The sequence below is a fragment of the Falco peregrinus genome, chromosome 4, assembly GCF_023634155.1.
Source record: "Falco peregrinus isolate bFalPer1 chromosome 4, bFalPer1.pri, whole genome shotgun sequence".
Classification (NCBI taxonomy): domain Eukaryota; kingdom Metazoa; phylum Chordata; class Aves; order Falconiformes; family Falconidae; genus Falco; species Falco peregrinus.
Window position 1 is genome coordinate 117,269,972 of NC_073724.1, and position 18,243 is coordinate 117,288,214.

Below are 18,243 nucleotides of genomic sequence, written 5' to 3' on the forward strand. Positions count from 1 at the left end.
GAAATCAAAATGTTGCATGTGGGAAATGCCAGAGTGCTGTGCATCAACCTTTTCAAGACCTTTTTTGGCTCAAGCAGTCCAACAAACTAAGTGCAGATTTATAAATTTGAGGAGGGAGGGAGTGTAAAAAGTTAGTGCCCACACAAGGAGCTTTGCTAAGGCAACAGGTCAGGCCTTCACTCCAGCCCATTGCTTCTTTGGAAAGCAGGCTGGCTCCTTCCCAGGAGAGAGCTAAACTCTGTCCAACCCCATGTCCTCTCCCCCTCCAGCTGAGCTTGGGTCACATCACTGCAGCCCAGCCAAGAGACAGAGATAAGGATGGCCACACACCCCGCAGGGGGGGAGCTCTCTGTGAGGGAGTGTGGTCCAGGCTAAAACCCCAGAGGTGTTTCAGAGTTCACAGCTCAGTAAGATTGATGTGGCAATCTGCATCCCTGAGAGCTGTTCTGTGGAACTTCTTGCTGACTCAGGTTACACTTGGTTTGCATTTCCTTACACTTGGTTTGCATTTCCAAGCTTCTTTTCAAATCCGTAGACCTGGAGACAAAAGGAGGGTCGGTTTTTGGTTTTGTTTTTTTTTTCCATCTCCTACAGCATATTTCTGCTCATACCTCCTAACTTTAGGTAGGGGCAGAAGTTCAGGTTTTGTTCCCTCCAGGGCTCACCGTAGTCGGTGGAGAAGGAGAAGCACCTTCACTGTGAGTCAGAGTATTTAAACTTTTGTTCCAAGTCCACTTTCAGAGGAGCTTACCTCCCTCCATGGGTTATACACCTAGCGTTCCAAGGCACTTCAGTTGAGTCATGTGTCTTCCATTTCACTAGAGTGCTTACTCTGGCTGATTTGGACACCTTTTATTCAACTCTGGCTTTTGGTTCAGTCACCGGGGTCCAGATTACAGATTACTCTCTGCCTTTAGGAAGGCAGATGAATAACTGCAGTGTCAAAACGATATTTGGGTATGCATTTCCACCCAGTGGGCTTGTTAAATGGGTCATCTTGCCATGAGCATAAGTACAGGGGGCCCGGCATTGGCTTCCGCTTGGTTTTTAGGGGAATCAAGATGCTGCTTTTGACCTACAAATCCCTCAGAGGGCAGCAACCATGGCATGTGTAATGCTGCTACAGTATCCGTCTGCAGCTGTACATCGGGCCCTGTACTGAGCAGTAATGCTTAAATGAGCAGGTCTCTGCCCACGTGAAGATTTCTAGGTTACAGATTTCCTGGGTGTTCCTTTGTTTTAATTCAGCCTTGTAATTCACCATCCAAACAAGAGGGAAACTGTGGAGCAGAAAGCCCTTCTGTTTTTAATAATGGTTTAATTATTAATGTATTATTAGCCAATTACTTTAAACAAAGTAAATGAGAACAAATCACCAGAGGTGTATTCACAGGCCTTGTGAAGGCTTACTTGAACATAGGAGACGGTGTTTTAAAGTTCTGTATAAACAAACGAATGATCTTACTCTCTGATGCTAAACTTTACAAGAAAATTGGTGTGTATTTGGGTTGTCACTACCACAACCACACTAGAGAATTACTATAATTTCAGTATCTTACATATTGTTTGCTGAAATCTGAATGATCAAACAATAATTATATATCTTTATATATGAAAAAAGTTGCACGAGTAGCAGCGGAAAAAAATCCAAACCCCATTTTTGTCTCTGTTCATGGTGATGTGCTACAAAGGAGGTCTTGTTCTTGCCATTGCCTTGACTTCTGCAGCAGTACTTCCCAGGTTATTCTGAAGGTGTTCTCCACAGAGGGCTCTGTAGAGTACCAGTCTTATTGCAGATGGCCAGTAATTTATCTGATCTTGTACTGAGTGATCAGCTGTCTTGTCAGAAAACATGTAAGTCTTTCTCAGCAACCTCTCACTTTAAAGGCAATTATTCTTTTGCGTTGAAAAGAGCTGCAGACTCCTCTTCCAGTGCCTTGAAAGAAAAGGATCCATTACTGAGCATTTGAAATTTGAGACTGGGGGGGGGGGGGGGGGGCGGGGGGGCAGGGGGGGCAATTCCATCAGCCTAGCTGAAAAGTGAAATTACAGAGCGAGTTTGCTGTGAACCATGTACACAGCACAATGTATCTTAAGCATTTTATGTCTCATACGGTATATATAGGTAGATATCTCCTTGCAAATGATGCACTTGAAATGCACCACTGCAATGTGCTTCCTTTAAAGTGAGCAGTTGCCAAATTCCTTTCTTTTCTAAACCTCTTTTATCTTGGTCAAGCAAATATAGCTCACTGCATATCAAACTGGCTTAACAGAGCTGGCAATGCTTTGTATTTTATTGAGGTTGCTATAATTCTGTAATGCTCAAACCGACTTGACTACAAGGACACATAGAAACAACAGAGGATGTGCATTGTGCAATTAGTATCTGAAAAAATGGGAAGAGGAGAGGAACATTTCCTTTAACCATGTCAATACCTCTTGCTCTATGTAATCAGGGTCAGGAATGAAACATAAGAGGTACATTGTATTCATCACACCCCGAATGCAGTTAAACAGCAGACTGGAATATTCCTTTCACATTTGTCCTGCATAAAAATGTTCATAAATTGCCTTTCTGAGAGGCAGGTGAGAAGCCCCAGATGCTCTCACCTAAGGATGATGAGCAACGGTGGACAAGAGAAGTCTGTGATGAATGTATGTCTTTGCAGCTAAGTTTCAACGAAATGAAATGGAAGAGAACAGGGCTTAAGCAAGAAGAAGTTTCCAGGCACAGTGAACAGGGGAAGGCTATTGTTTCTGAGGGACAGAAATCAGAACAGAGGACAAAAGGAGCATGGAGAATGTGGGGAATGGGGAAGGGAGAAGATGTCATCAGAGAGGATCTGAAGGAAGCTTAGAGTGCAGCGATTACCAGAGCTTTGGTCATGGGGTCTGGGGTCTGGTCCTTGATGACCTTTCCTTCCTTGGGGAGCCTTCTCAGTATCCTTCAGTTCATCCCACCCCACTCCATCTGACGTTTTCCAATTAGCCCAGAAAATGCTTAATCCTGGGATTCATCATGCCACAGCTTGAGCTTGTCATCTTCCTCTTCTCCCCTTTCTCACAGGGAAGACATCCTGTATCTGGTTGGCCTTGATAATCAGCCAGCTTTGCTGGAAGCAAGGACAATTAAAAATCCTTAATAAACTGACAGAAAGATCAGAGGATAGATTTGGAGAATGTTTATTACAGGGATTTTGGAAGGACTAGAGGCCAGTTTTGTATTGTAGCTGGTGATGAGAGACTAGCAGAGGTGATAATCAAAGAAGGAGGCTAGAGGTTCAGTTAGAATCATAGAATTGTTGAGGTTGGAAAAGACCTTTAAGATCATGGAGTCCAACCATTAACCCAGCACTGCTAAGTCCACCACTAAACTATGTCCCTCAGCGCCACTTTTACACGTCTTTTAAATACCCCCAGGGATGGTGACTCCACCACTTCCCTGGGCAGCCTGTGCCAGTGCTTGACGGCCCTTCTGGGGAAGAAACTTGATGGTATGACATGAGCTGAATCAGGGAAGTATTCTCAATGTGGCATTCTGGACTCTAAGCAAAGCAACTGAAACCCATAAATCTGAGAATTACAGCAGCAAAACAGGGGAGTGATTTGTGTACCGCTAAGGTCCACGGCAGAGGCAGTGTCAAGGAAAGTATGAAGTCTGGCAGCGGGTCAGGGATAGTGATTAGCCATCTAAGGTCAGCAGTGCTGCTGAAAGAAGACACCAGTACATTGAGAAGTCAGAATGCAAGAAAATTCTGAGTTTAGTTAGTGAAAAAAACTATCAGAGACACAAAGCAAGGAGATAGTCTAACTCAAGAGCACTGTTTGTTTGTTTTAAACAGTCATAGGAGAATGCAGTTAACAGCTGGGTGTTATCCATGCAAAAGAATTCGTTTTGGCAAAGGAAGGAAGAACATACCCCACTGAAGACTGGGTATAGAGGATATAAATCCTATGCTGGACTCTTGCGCTCTTTTTTGAAGTGAGAGCCTCTTCGCAGAGTTGTGGTTTAATGTGATTTCTGTTATCTGTCCCCAGCATCCTGCCCAGTGCTGTGCAGTGGGAATGGGCAGTACATGAAGGGGAGGTGCTTGTGCCACAGCGGCTGGAAAGGAGCCGAATGCGATGTCCCGACAAACCAGTGCATTGATGTCTCCTGCAATAACCATGGCACATGCATCATGGGGACCTGTATCTGCAACCCGGGGTACAAAGGCGAAAGCTGTGAAGAAGGTATTTGCAAGATGCATTCAATTAGCCTTTTGCTTTGATTGTCATTATATAATTACAGGGATGGAGGCAATTCAGAATAGGACTGGCACTTAAACAGAACAGTAATAGTCACCTTAGGGACACAATAGAGGATGCAACATAAAAATGATATGTTGTCATAACTTGTCGTTAGCTATCATATTTGTTCAATAATTGGATGAAAAGCCATCAAATGCTTTGGATAGACAAATCTAGTTGAAAGACCAGAACATCTAATCATATGTTCAAATGTTCTTATTAAAGCATCATTTCCATTTACACATCTAAACGTATAATTACTTTTACAGTGCTTTCTTCTCTGCTATGCTATGCCAAATGATTTCAGTTGCTTGTATACACAAAATGGTGGCATGTGGGGGAAAGTCCCTGATTATTGTCAGCTTTAAAAGCTTAGAAATGCTCAGGATTCGAACTAAGTTCTGCTTCAAAATCAGAGCCATTTTAATGGCTCTTCCGTAGCTTTTTGCTCACATTAGCCCCCAAACATTTTTTGTTTACATTTAGATTTGTGGTTCAGAAATACAGTGCCTTTTAGCACTTATCTTTAATCTTTTTGTGTAGGAAATCACCTGCCACCATAAACCTTTATCTTCCCGAGTCTGTGACTGCTCCTTATTGCTAAATGAAAAAGCAGACAGTTTTCGAAGTGTACAAATCATTCGGACAATTATAAAAATACATCCAAAGGTGCCTGATTTAAAGAATGATGTTCAATACTTTCAAAAACTATTCTCAAAATTCTATGCAGGTGACTGGATAAATAATTACATTTAAATTATCCTTCTACAAATACATATGTAAGGCCTCTGCACCACCTGAACAATTTAAGACATGTATTTGATACACGTATAAGAATCACAATGGCTGCAATTAATTAATGGTTGTCTTCACATATGTGGGATAAAGATTTGTCTGAAATGACTTTATTTTACAGACAATGAAAATAGCTGAATTGGATTCAGATGTTCAAATGGCACCTAATCTAGCAATTCTTTTGATGAGCTGAACGTATTGGAGTGGGACATCTCTGATGTAACATGGCTTCAGTGTCAGTAAATGCTAGGGATGGAGACAGTATCAGCTAGGAATGGAGACAGTATCAGCTCTTACAACAAGAAGCCATCTCTTGACTAACCTTCATTTTGGCTTAAGAAAGCACAATTCAATGAAGCTGTGGGGCACGCAAAACCTAAAGATGGTGACTACTGAAGTATCTTTAAAGCATCTCTGTAGACCTCATATTTACTAGATCATATCTTTACTGATTTTGCCTCCAGCCAAATGTGTTTAATATGTGTAAATCAGAGTAGGATTTGCCCTTTTTCTAACAGGAACCTTTTTTCCCTGGCCATGTTTAAAGCAGAAAAGCCAGACACTACGCAGTTATTTTATGTTATCACTGTAGCGGGGGACAGTGTCAGCCCCACTACGTAAAAACTTGAAAAAGCATGAAGAACAAAGAGAACGTGATTTTTCTTATGAGCTGTTTAGTATTTCTCCAAGAATGCCTTTGTTTTTCATATTCAAGGCATAATTTGTACTGTGTTGTGAGGGGGGAAGTAACTCAGGAATATGCCATGTGGGAAATCTTGAGGACATATATACATACACACGCACATATATATTTAGATCTAGTAAAAAAGTTGATTTATACTATTTTTAAAATTGCTTTTTCTTTTTAATTTATCCTCTAAGAAGGACCATCTGGTATTGATTACTTTTTATTATTTCTCACTTCTCATAGCTTCACTGTTTAGTCCACGTTCATAATGAGTTTTCATTCCAGGGTTTCTTCTGTCTTTTCTCTTTCCCCATAGAAGTTCAGCAATGTTTATAAAGCATCAGTCAACAATCTTGCATGAGCTTTTCTTTTCTCCTTCCTTAGTTTATTGGCCCATATTTTATAAGGCATGGGCTAAGCCAGCAAGACATTAAAGGGAGGGGAGCAAATTTAAGCAGTGAAAAATGAGAAGTTACTCTTTGGGTACCGAATAAGCCTAATAACTTGTGTGACCAATGAAGCATGAAGCATACTGGGGAAAAGTGTAGAAGAGGCACTAACCTTGCTTGTTGCATGATTTATCTTCCTGGAAAAGATTCTGCACAAGGCTGAACTATAAATGGGGCATTTTCCAACCAGGAATTAGACCATTTGAGACATTTTCCAAGCAGCAACACAAATATATGCAAACCTTTTCTTTTCTCCCTCTCTTTTTCCAGTATACTAGATTTTGTGAGCTCTGCCCTCCTACCCCACTCCCCATCTCTGCTTCTCTTAGAGCTAAGCAGCTAAATTTGTCAAGCAGAACCCCCTAAAAATATACCATTGTCCTCCAAATCCACTAAGCAACTGATTAAGAAGAAAGCAGAAGCCTGTAATCCTGTCCCAGGGCCCTTCCGATGGTGCAGAAAGCCTAAAGAGATACAGCTAGTAAGGCTGAGATTAAAGTAGCCATTGTGTGTGACATTTTCTGAAAGGGCTCATTTCAACATGAAAAATGGCCTTGGGATTATGATAAATGGGGGGTTCTGACATGCACATTCCCCTCCTATAATCGTCTGTGTTAGAGCTGAGATAGCAGATTGTCTGCCTCCTGTGATGGAGCCCCCTGTAAAACTCACCTTTTTCCCAATTGACCTTCAGAGGGGATGATTAATTGCCTGGAGGTAGCCTCTTGTCAGTTAGCCTGTGATCTTTGTTCTCTACGTTCAAACCATCTGCTGAGAACGTACGAGGCTGCTAGTCCGCTTCTTAGTCCTTTTCATACTTATTACTGCTGAGAAAGAGCAGGGCCAGGGCTTCAAGTGTCTCATGGTAAAATTGGCACCCTAGCTCCCAGCTCGCTAACAGCGAAGGAGATTTATAGACTCATCCTTTCCAGCCTCTTACAATTTTCGAGGATTGTTCCAGCTATGAGCAGGTCTCCAGGAATCAAACAAAACAGAAAATGCTCTCACATGCCGTGGGATAGTAATAGCTGAGCCATTACTTGTCAGCCTGAGAAGGCTTGAGAATCCAGGGAATTATCAGAGCAGCTGTTGTGTTTCCTTTTAAGGTTCCTGGATCTTAAACAGGTCATTGGGAGTCTTACTGGCTTTTACGGGGGAGGAAAAAGAAGTGAACCACAAACCTGCTGCGTGTGCGGTGGCCGTGCTCTGCTTTTCTGTGTTAGAGCCAGGGGCTGGACAGCTTCCCCTGTGCTGCTTCGCTGGGCTGACACTGGTCACTGATCCCCAGGGCACTGCCACACACCGTTTCAAGAGATGGCAAGAATTTCTCTAGGCTGTTCTAAAGCTTTTATATATAAACAGACAATTGACTCCTCCAGTTCTTTTTTGGGAGGGTGTCTGGTGCGTTTCATATTTTTGCATTGCTGGGTGAAATTCCCCCGTGGGCAGAGGAGCCAACAGTTGCCTACAAAACTCGTTACTGGGGAATCAGGCAGCTGTATGTTCAGGCTTTTGGTGCACGTTGCTATACCATGCACCTAACTGAATGGTCTCCAGTGTTGTTAGGAAGTGCCCCTTCGGGGAAAATAACCCCAAAACATTTTAAAAAAGAGTGTAAATTGGTAAGAAATAAAACCAGCACAACAAACCTATATAAAAAAAAAAAAAAACACAACTGTTTTGGTTTAATCCTTACTCTAGAAAAGTGCCTAAGGGTATGTTTAACATGGAATTTATGTAAGTGTCTCTGAAACTTGTATAGATTTCAGCACATTCTTCAATTTAAGTGTGTATTTTGCTGAATAAGGACATCAACTTCTGCTGAATCTTTATGTAAAATTCTCTCTCAGAAAAACAGAGCTCAGCTCTCAGTTAATGAGTAATAGTAATTTAGGTTATTCTAATAGAATAAAAGGAGGCCCAATATGTGTGCAAGAGAATATTCTTATTCTGTTCTTAATTGATATTAACCTGTTCTTACTAGAAAGATCATTTATCAATGTAGGTCTGGATAAAAGAATGCATTTCATAATTAAATTTTTCTCTGTTTTTCATGTAAGTGTTTTGGGTCTCACTGCCTTTTGGGCCACTATGTTCTTGCATGAACCATCTGGTTTGTGCCCAACGGGGCATTTCTTTCTGGTTGGAGCTTTGAGATACTATATAAATATATTTGTGTAGATGGCAATCTGGTAGGGGTTTTTTTCTGCAATTACCATTTGCTTTCCCTGTGTGCTTCCTCTTCCCTCTCACACGTAGTGGACTGCATGGATCCTACCTGCTCAGGACGAGGCGTGTGCGTGCGAGGAGAGTGTCACTGCTCGGTTGGCTGGGGAGGAACAAATTGTGAGACCCCAAGAGCCACTTGTCTGGACCAATGCTCTGGTCACGGGACCTTCCTCCCAGATACTGGACTCTGCAGCTGCGATCCCAACTGGACTGGACATGATTGCTCAATTGGTAATGTCAGCGGTGGCTTACTGTTGTTTTTTATTTTATTTAAACTTTGTAAAATATTCAGACTTAGATCTGCAAAAAGCATGCTATAAATATGTTCCAGTAAAGCACATGTAGGGCATGACTGGAAGCAGAAATGCCATAGCTCAACTACATAAATAATTCTGCTTCCATTGCTGAGCATAGAGTAATATAATAAATAAACCCATTAAAGCCACCTAGGCTTGCAATTGTTCATTATGTTGCTATGAATGTAATTGATCGTCTACATGTAACTGCTTGTTCTGATGTTAGTTCTTGATGAATCCCAGTGGCCACCAAAGGGTCTGTTTTGATTTTTAGGAGATGACTAAATATTCTTTAGGTGGCTGTAAAGAAGAAGGAAGAGGTGGCGATCCTTCAGGTCTCATTTCCCTCCTGAACTCAAAGGGTGTGCTTTTCTAGACTCAGCTAGAGGTGGATGAGTGTCACATGAGGTTCCTATTAAGACTCTGAGCGCTGTCCTCTATTAAGTAAAAAATAAGTTTACTGAGTAGAAGTATTTAATAATAACAGCATCTACCAATCAGACAGATTTGTATGTCAGTTTTACGTAGAGGTTTGGAACTATGACCTTCCTTCATTCCTCAGCTGGATGGGCACCTTGCTCAAAATATGCATCAGGTATCTGAAATGAAGGCTAAAGAAAAAACTATTCAGGAGCCTTTTCTTTTCTTCCAAACACAATTAGCTTATAGAGGCCACATGGAGAAACGCTATAGTACATTAAATGGTCAGAACCTATGGAACATCAGTCTTTTGGCTTCTGTGCTGTATATTGTGCTCACAAACAAGAGACTACAGCAGTAACAGCTTCTTCACCTGACACAGCTGGGGTGGAACTAGGCCAAAAACCCAGGGCAGCTCGGTGTAGGCAATTCAATGAAATAAATATTCAGCAAAGTAACAAAAAAACCCAACCCATTAGGCAAGTGGCTATAGTAGAAAAATTATATGGCCAATATTTTCCCTGAGGAATTGCTATCAAGTGCAAAGCAAATCAGGTTAACGGCTTGCAAGTATTTTAAGGTAGCATCTTCTGAGGATGGGGCAAACTGAATAAACTGGTGCGAAGGATATAAAAGAAAATCTTTTGGGCAATCATCATTTAGGTTAGATTTTAGAAAGCTTGTCGTGAAGTAAAATTGACTGGGCTGAAGTATAAGTAAAAGAGGAGGCCTGCTTTCCTGGAGCTAAAGCTGAGTTGATCGAAACTTTTACAGATGTAGGGAGGAAAGATACCCTGCACTGATAGGAGGATAAATTTGGTGTCAGGCATTTCTTTCCCCATATTAACATCTTCAATGCCATACTCTCCGAGTTCATTTATAAGACCACCATAAGGGGAAAGGTAGTAGTGCATTTCCAGTGATTTTGTAGCGTAGCTCATAATTGAGTCATTATTCTGAATTTCTGTGGAGGTTTGGGGATTGCAGGGATGGATTTGGAAAAATGTTCATTCTCACTTTCCCTTTGTTAACCTGCAGTGTCATGTACAGATGATTTATAAGCTTTCCTTATACTGCTTTTATAAATCCATCTAGTGCAAACTTTCTTTGGCAGTGTGAGGTTATTTGAGACAAACTTGAGCATCATTCCAAGACCTTTTTCCTCACTGGGCTGCTTGTAACATTCAGGTTATTGTGCCTCACAGCTAAAATTGCAGCTAAGGTGATTTGTAAACTTCCATTTCTAACCCAGACCTTTCCACTGAATTGATGACTTATTTTAAAGACAGATTTATTCACGGGATGCATGGTACTCTTCTTGCATGATTAAAATAGAGTGAGCAAGCATGTTAGTACATGTAACAATGTAAAGCCCAGCCCAGTGGGGTGGAGGTTCTGTAGAAGGGACTAAAGGGGCCAGATTTTTATTGTCCCATAAAACAGGACCAAACAGAATAGAAGAATTATTAAGTGAAAGGACTAAGTACTCGCATAAATCAACCTCAGCTCAGCAAAGCAGTTAGGACTGTGTTCAGCCCCCATGAATTCTATAGGACTGTGCCAACATGGGCTAGTGCCAAGGATGGCCCCTTCCCTAAACCACATTGAGAAGCAGACCCTGAGAACAGCATAATCATCTGGAAAGCTAGAATAAAATATGAGGAGGCACAGTGTGTTTTGCAGCTTTTAACACCTTGGAGTCAAGACTAATACCTATCTGAAATGCTGTATTTGTATTCATTTAGAAGGTACCTGTCAGTATGGAAGCATCTAGGTGAAAGTCTGTGGATTGTCATATATAGAAAGTAAAACTAGACTATCTTTAAACCTTAGACTCAGCCTTTCAGCTGAGTAGGTAAATTTCACCTGCCTTTAGCGGGAATCTTAAAGGAACACAGATTATTGGATAAACCCCTTAGTTTTCACGATAAAATAACATTACAGAGATTTCTGTTTCTTGGTTATATTACCTTTTTTATTCCACTTAGCCTGTGTCTTCATAAGCAAGCTGTGCAATTAAATTTCTTGTGAATTCTACTCTGCACTGCACTGTAGGAAGAAGCAATGATATGGGGGGTTGGTTTTTTGCTTTATGTGTATGCCCGCTGCCGTATATCTTGAGATGGGACCGCTGCCATGCTACCTCAGATTTTTCGCTCTGCAAAAATGCTTCTTAAGCATGCTTCACCCTTTCATGCAAGGGACAGTTTCTTAGGGTCCCCTTTCCCTCACTATGCACTTCTTTTTTGGTAGATTCAGCCCACACACCCCACCCCACCCCCCCCAAAAAAAACCCAACCCCCAAAAAAAGTCTTCTAGGGAAAAGTGCAGAGGTAAGCCCAGAGGTAACCTGTACTGAGCAGCAAAAGTGGCATTGTGATTTTGCCATGGGAGAATTAAATCCCTTCCCTTTTGCATCTTAGTACTGTTGCACAAGCAAATAGAAGAAGATCCTTTATAACTCAGCTCAGCCAGTTCAGCTAAAAAGACCAAGGTAATGCTTAGTATAAGAAAGTTAATTAAGAAACCACTTATCCTAACTCCCTTTCTCCAGGATCTGCTACCACAGATCTCTGTATCCTAGGCTTTTGGTGTGCTATCTCCCTTCACCTCTTAATGAGCCCTAGCGAAAGACTTCATTCTCCCAAGTTCTGGCAACTAATGAAGGTATTGTAGGGCAGCTCTCTTAAATGCTTTATTGTCTGAGTATAGTGGGAAGAAGGAAATGGCCTGTGCTACAACATGAAACAGAACTTAATATGTGATACAGTCTCGCTCTTGACCTATTTAAACTGGACCAAGTATTTCTGGCTAATCAAGAGGCAGCAAGCCACGTACCGTAAGACTTATTTGCTGAGTGCAGTGAAATGAATAGGTGAGTCAGGTTATCTGCATTTGGGGAATCCACTGTTTCCCAGAGGGATCTCACTGATGTCTCAGTACAATCCCAGGCCCATCAAAATAGTATTATGTTTGGATGCCAAATCTTTCTTAAAGGATTTAAATTACCTGGTGTTGTCCTTCACTCTCCTCAAATTAAAATCAGTGATTGTTGCACTGTTCTCTGTTTAGTAGTTGACATCTTGACATGCATGATATTCACTGGAATCATTGGAAAGTTGATTATACAAAGCTGCAGTAGGAATTATGTTCTCTGTGTAATAAGTGTACTGTTTTTTTCCAGGCTGTTGATAGTGGTTGTACATTGACCCGCATACAGAAAAGGATTCCTTCTCACGTGGTCATTTGTAATGACTCACTTTATGCAAGGTTGACATCCAGTGCACTACTTCAGACCCTTAAAAGTACACTGGAGAAGAGCAGTAATAGGAACAGTACTTTATATATAGTGGTCCTAAATTGGTTGTGGAGGTGTAAAATCGTGGGCTGTACATTTAATGGTAAGAGTTGGGAACTGGAAGCTGGGACTCAGTAAAGAAGTCAGAGGTTATGATGTTCTACTTCACATTTTGAAAAGGCTAAAAGAACATGCCTGACCAGAGACTGAGCCTGAGCTTGCATGGTCATATCTTATGAAATCTAGTAGTTTGATCCTATCCATAGTTTCCCTTATCACTTCTGCTGCTAACAGTGTTTTCTGAGGATATGTCATTTGACTTTGACTGCTTTTTCCCCCACCCTGTTGCAGGGAGGAAATACTGCTTCCCAGTGACTCGTTGTCAAGCTTTGTTACTAAGGTCTATGATCACAAAGATATTTAGGAATTTACGATTTACCTTAAGGAAATGCATATTATCTAGCTTTACTACAGTGTTGCAGAAAACTTCTCAACTTCTGAGACATCCCACAGCCTTAGAGCTGTCCATTGAAAAGCTACCTTAAGCACCTAAATTTCTTCTGTGGCCCATACAGCAGGTTTCTCCACAGTCTAAGAAAGCAATGAACATGCTCTTTCACTTTGTGGGAGAGTATCCCACCTACCAGGTCAATGCAGATGCTACAAGCAGTCATCTCAAAGAAAAGAATGAACGGGCTGTGCCCAAAGGGATGCCAAAGTTGAGGGCAGGGGTTTCATGCCCTGAACCTTAATGTCAGCTGAGCATCATTCTACAGCACAGAGTGTCTGTCATTTGGGAGAGGAGCGGTTTCAGACCATCCATCTCCTCAGAATTTCCAGCACTGCAGCACTCATCCTGGCCATACTTAGTCTGTCTAGGAGTGTTATAAATGTCTTTAGTGGACAGGAAAAAAATAAAAAAAATTGGATTTGGATCCATGCCCAGCTCTATGCCATCCCCTCCTGCTTTTAGGCTTCCCATGACATTACCAATTTAGTGGGATAGTTGTCCTAGAGAAGAGAAGCCTCTGAGAGGGGTGTTCAGATTTTAGTTAAGTGGAAATCCTTGAAAGAGAGCTGAATTGATCCCTCATCAATTCAGCTGCCTTCTTATTTGGGTATATCTTGTAACTTTAAAGCAGTCTGGGTTTCAGGTTTTGAGAGATTCTCAGTTCTGCCAAATAACTGTAGAAGGCTCAGCAGTCATCGTGATCATAGGTTCCTCAGGAGAGATGCTATTACAGAACTGTGGCATTTAACATAAAAAATAGGAAACCGCCTCTTAGCCTGTATGATTCGTTAATAACAGCTTAAGAGGGGCTTCAGACTGCCACATGGTGAGCACAATAGTTGCAGGTATGCCTAGATAAACCTGGCCTCCAAGCAAGGTGGGAAAAATAAGTGGGCTAGCAGAGGAATAGTTGTTGACCCATCAGTTGTAATCCTCCGTGGCTTTACTCTTTTGGTAGGCTGAGAAGCTGGATTTAAAATAAAACTGGCATGGTGCGTGTATCCACATCTCTGATTGCAGGGAAGCTGTATTCTTAGAAATTCTCGCACAGCACATTGAAGTAAATGGAAAAGCTGCTGTTTACTTTGCAGGAGTATGGGTCAATTCGAGTCCATTCACAAGCAATGATTAGATACAAGATTCTGGATCAGCTAATGGTAGTGACTGAATTTTTTAGTACCAATTTAGCTGCATAAATTAACAATGGAGAAAATCTTTCAGATAGCACCCAACAGAGTTCCCCACCACAAAGGTGTACAGTTCATTGAAGCTGGCATATTTTCTGTATTCCAATTAGGAGATAAGGAGACCAAGAAGAATGAACTTTTAAAGAGGAAAGCTAGAAATGCATCTTTACCTTCCAGTGTCTTTTTTCATCAGGAATTGTGCACATTATTGCACACACATGCATACAGTCACACAGAAACACAGTTCTTATATTATCTTACCAGACAACGTCACATCCCATGTTGGTCAAACAGCACCAGCATTAACACAACATGTGTGATAAAAAATTATTTCCTTGGGCTTATTGCTGTCAACCTTACAAAACAAAGCCTCATGTTAAATTCACGTCATGCCCAAGGCCACCAAGATAAAACTCCATTACTGGAAAATGTTCATATAATTCTTCCTTTAAACAATAATTTTCTTCATTAAGGGGTAAAAATGTCTCTGGAAAAGGTGGGTATTGCATCAGCTCTAACATGATACAGACTTGTACTTTACAAGAGACTAGGATCCCCTTTAAATGCCTAAGAAATTGCTGATTTGTCTTTTTCTTAGCTTTAAAATACATGGGGAAGAACAAGAGAACTAAACCTCAGGATACAACACCTGAAATTGGTAAACATCTATATATTTTAGTTCATAATGACTTAAGAAAAAGTTATTGGGCACAGCTATGTAATCAAATGCCACTTGGAATGATCTTCCTTCAGCTTGTATGTAATTTGTTCATCTCACTACCCATGCAGCGTAGTGGGAAACGTTAGACTGGGGGAACTGAAATGATGGGGGCGTAGGGCCTTCAAAGCTAGGATTCAGAAGATGCCATCAAAATCTATTCTAGCTCAATACTAAAACTGCAAACCCACTCCTGAGGTCCTTAACTCAGTCCTTTGACAGTCATTGAAGGCCAGGAAATGTTTTGTACCAGCAAGGATTTCATCCTCAGCCTTGCAGGACCATAACATGCTGATTTGTGAACTTGTGATCTTCCCCATTTTATTTGCGTGGGGAGAAGTAAGTTTTCACTCTGAGGGAATAAAATATGTGCAGCCCAGCACTGTTACACAGGGCTATCACAGGCTCTGCCTGGCAGGTATCCGCTTTGTGAATCATGAAGGTATAAGTGAATCCAGAGAATCAACAGTGTTAACAAGAACTGTCATTGTACAAAACAAAGTTTTGGATGTAGTTGGGATTGTAAGTACAGATTTTAGTCTACCCATTGCCAAGATGAACTTATCCTTTAAAGTCTTCTAAGCTTTTTATTAAAAATTCAATAAAAGACTAAAACCAGCCAAAATATTTGAAATAAAAGTATTCAGGAAGGCTTTCATTTGAATACCCTTTTACTCCCTTTCCCTTTGTTTATTGAAAATATGTATAAGGAGATCCTGGTGTGGTGGGGAAAAAGGTAGCAGTTGATACGAGCTCTAGTTATTTTTGTGGGGAGTCCAATTTTCCAATTCTTCAAAAGTCCAAATATCTTTGTCGTTAGCAGATGAAAATGGCATTCAAAAGGGAGGGAGAAAACTCCCAATAAGATAGGAAATACAGCTTATGTTTCAAATGTGGATTCCTACTTACAGTCTGAGAGTTGAGATATTGTCTTAGCACATTTCCCTGGCCAAGCAGAGATCCAGCAAACCCCTGTCAGCTTCAGGACACGTTTAGGATCCTGTAGCCACTTCTCTCTTTGCAGCAGTCCTTGTGGTCTCGGTCAGATAGGGTGACTGAGGGAGAGATTGAAGGAACTGAAAGCTTGTGCTCTAGCTGTTATCTCAAACTTGGCCAAAACCAATGGAAATGGTGATATCATCAGTCTGGCTCTGACCATTAGATCACAAAATGTTTGGTCTGATTAGGTCATGTCTCAGGCTGAGAATAGCGTATGTCCAGTGGTGTAACAAGCAATCCCTGGTCTTCACTGCCCTTAGGCATACTGTGATGAGTGAAGCTTCTTTCTCTTGTCTCAGCTATACCAGCATCAGTGCAAATTTGTATACTCCCTCAAAGGGCAATGGTAGGCTACCGTTGTTTATTTTCTGCAACAATTAGGGCAAATTCTCAGCACGCCAATTTTAGTTCAGCATTCTTCCCTATCTCCAAATGTGACCTCAGCAGTCACACCATGAGCTGAAAAGTTCTTTTTGTTTGGATCAATTATGCTTTGTGTTGTGGATTTTTCTGACTGAAAACAGCAGTGATGTACTGGAATCTGTGAGGTCCATGTTAACTTGGCTAATTTGAAGAATAGATGTTTCCCAGCAGCACAACAAGCTGTTAAATTCCATGTTTAAAACAGGCTACTGTTAAAACAGCATGTTTTGAGGATGGCTAAGCAATTAGCATGATTGGTCATATCACTGAAAATTTAGAGTCTCAGGTAACTGAATTTTGGCTTATTCTCTGACTTTGCTTTTGAAAGGAGGAGCCTTAGAGTCCTTGCAGTTTCTGGACTCACATCATGCCAGCATGGGGGCTGGTCATAATTTAGCCCCTTCTCTACAATACAATATCTGTCATGAAGTTGCTGCTTTTTGGTTTTTTGTTTGTTTGTTTGTTTGTTTGTTTTTGTTATAATGTTAAGGAACTTCTTTGACATAGTCAGTGTAATCCAGCTGTCACTGGAGACAAAACTACAATCCTGCAAGGCTAGTGTGAACTGGTTCAATTTCTTTTGGGGATAAAACCAGTTGATCAAGACCATGAGAATCTGGAATGTTATAATTAACTGCATGGAATAGGTCATGCTCATAAAACTGTAGGAATCAGTGCATATTTCTGCAGGTGGGGTTTTTATTTTCTCTATTGGCAGTTGTGCAGCTTTTGAACTGAAGATATACAATGTCCAGTAAGTCTGGCCATTTTGTAATCAGCTCACAGAAGACTGTGTAGACATCCTCTTAGTTTTGTGAGTTTACACTTCTGCTTCTGACTATTCCCTCTTTTAACCAGAATACTGCTGGAATGTCAGCAAGGTGGATACTTGTGTGTAGACAGGCTCTGCCTGTGATCTACTTCGATTAGGCTGGATCAAGACTGTCCTCTCATACCTCACTCATTTCGCTCAGCAAGGATAGTCGTAGGTTCCACGTTACGGCTTCTCCACTTGCATTCAGTCAATTCCATGCTGTAGTTGGTGGGTAGCTCCTGCAACTGTGACCTTACACTCCAACCCAGCTGGAGATCATCATGATCAGAGTTTCTGTAAAGATTTATTGGATGTTTTTAGCTTCATCAAATCATGTTTCATTCCAATGTGGAATGGCTGAGATTAAATAATAGGGAAAATAATCTAGGAGTCAGTAAAACAGAATAACGTACAAAATGAGCAAGCAAAAATCACATAAGACTTGTCATATAGTGAATCGGTGTCTACTAAAGGCCAGAAGTCAGTGATTTAATAAGCTGTCTAAATTGGATGCACTGGGTTTAATATAGCTTCTCTGCCCCCTCCCAAGTTGCAAGGTATTCATACTCTAAATTAAACTATCATCACAAATGGCATTAATGAGCACCTTTGTAATGATCTTGACATATGAAAGTTTGATCCTTCTAGACCAGTGCTGAGGCATATGGACAGCACGACAGACATAAGGCACGAGGTGTAAGGACACACACAAAGCTTTTGGAGCACTGCCGCTGCATCCCATTTATGTGGATAGGCAGACATCTTAACTTCTGGATATGTCAGTCCAGTGTATTTCATACATGTTCTGTGTCTCCTTTTAAAGAAGATTAATATCAATAAAATTTCAAAGTTTCTTGGTGAAATGTTGTCTGAAGAAAAAGGAAACCATGTTAGGACTGTCTGTGTAGTAGTGCCGAGCTCTGAGTAAGGGAATCCTAAGGAAATCTAGCTCATGATTACTTCAGCACACACATTTGGTAATGTACAGAACTGGAAAAGAAATTAGTTCTTTTTAGTGACTGTAAGCAGGAGCAAAAGGTTTTTCTACTGTCAAATTATTTCCTCCTTATGGACACAGAGAGGAAATTAAAATTAGTCCAGAGAAGAGTCGTTGTTAGGAACT

At 41.0% G+C, this 18,243-nt stretch overlaps 1 protein-coding gene across 6 annotated transcripts in view; it reads left to right on the forward strand.

The window, feature by feature from the left end:
- The window catches only part of TENM4 (teneurin transmembrane protein 4), a 352,231-nt gene that overhangs the window by 196,841 nt on the left and 137,147 nt on the right, over positions 1-18,243 (forward strand). For all 6 annotated transcript variants that reach the window (XM_027781531.2, XM_055802888.1, XM_055802889.1 and 3 more), the window contains 2 exons: positions 4,042-4,236; positions 8,485-8,685. In XM_027781531.2, the coding sequence (XP_027637332.1) occupies positions 4,042-4,236; positions 8,485-8,685 (396 nt within the window). The remainder of the gene's footprint in view (positions 1-4,041; positions 4,237-8,484; positions 8,686-18,243) is intronic.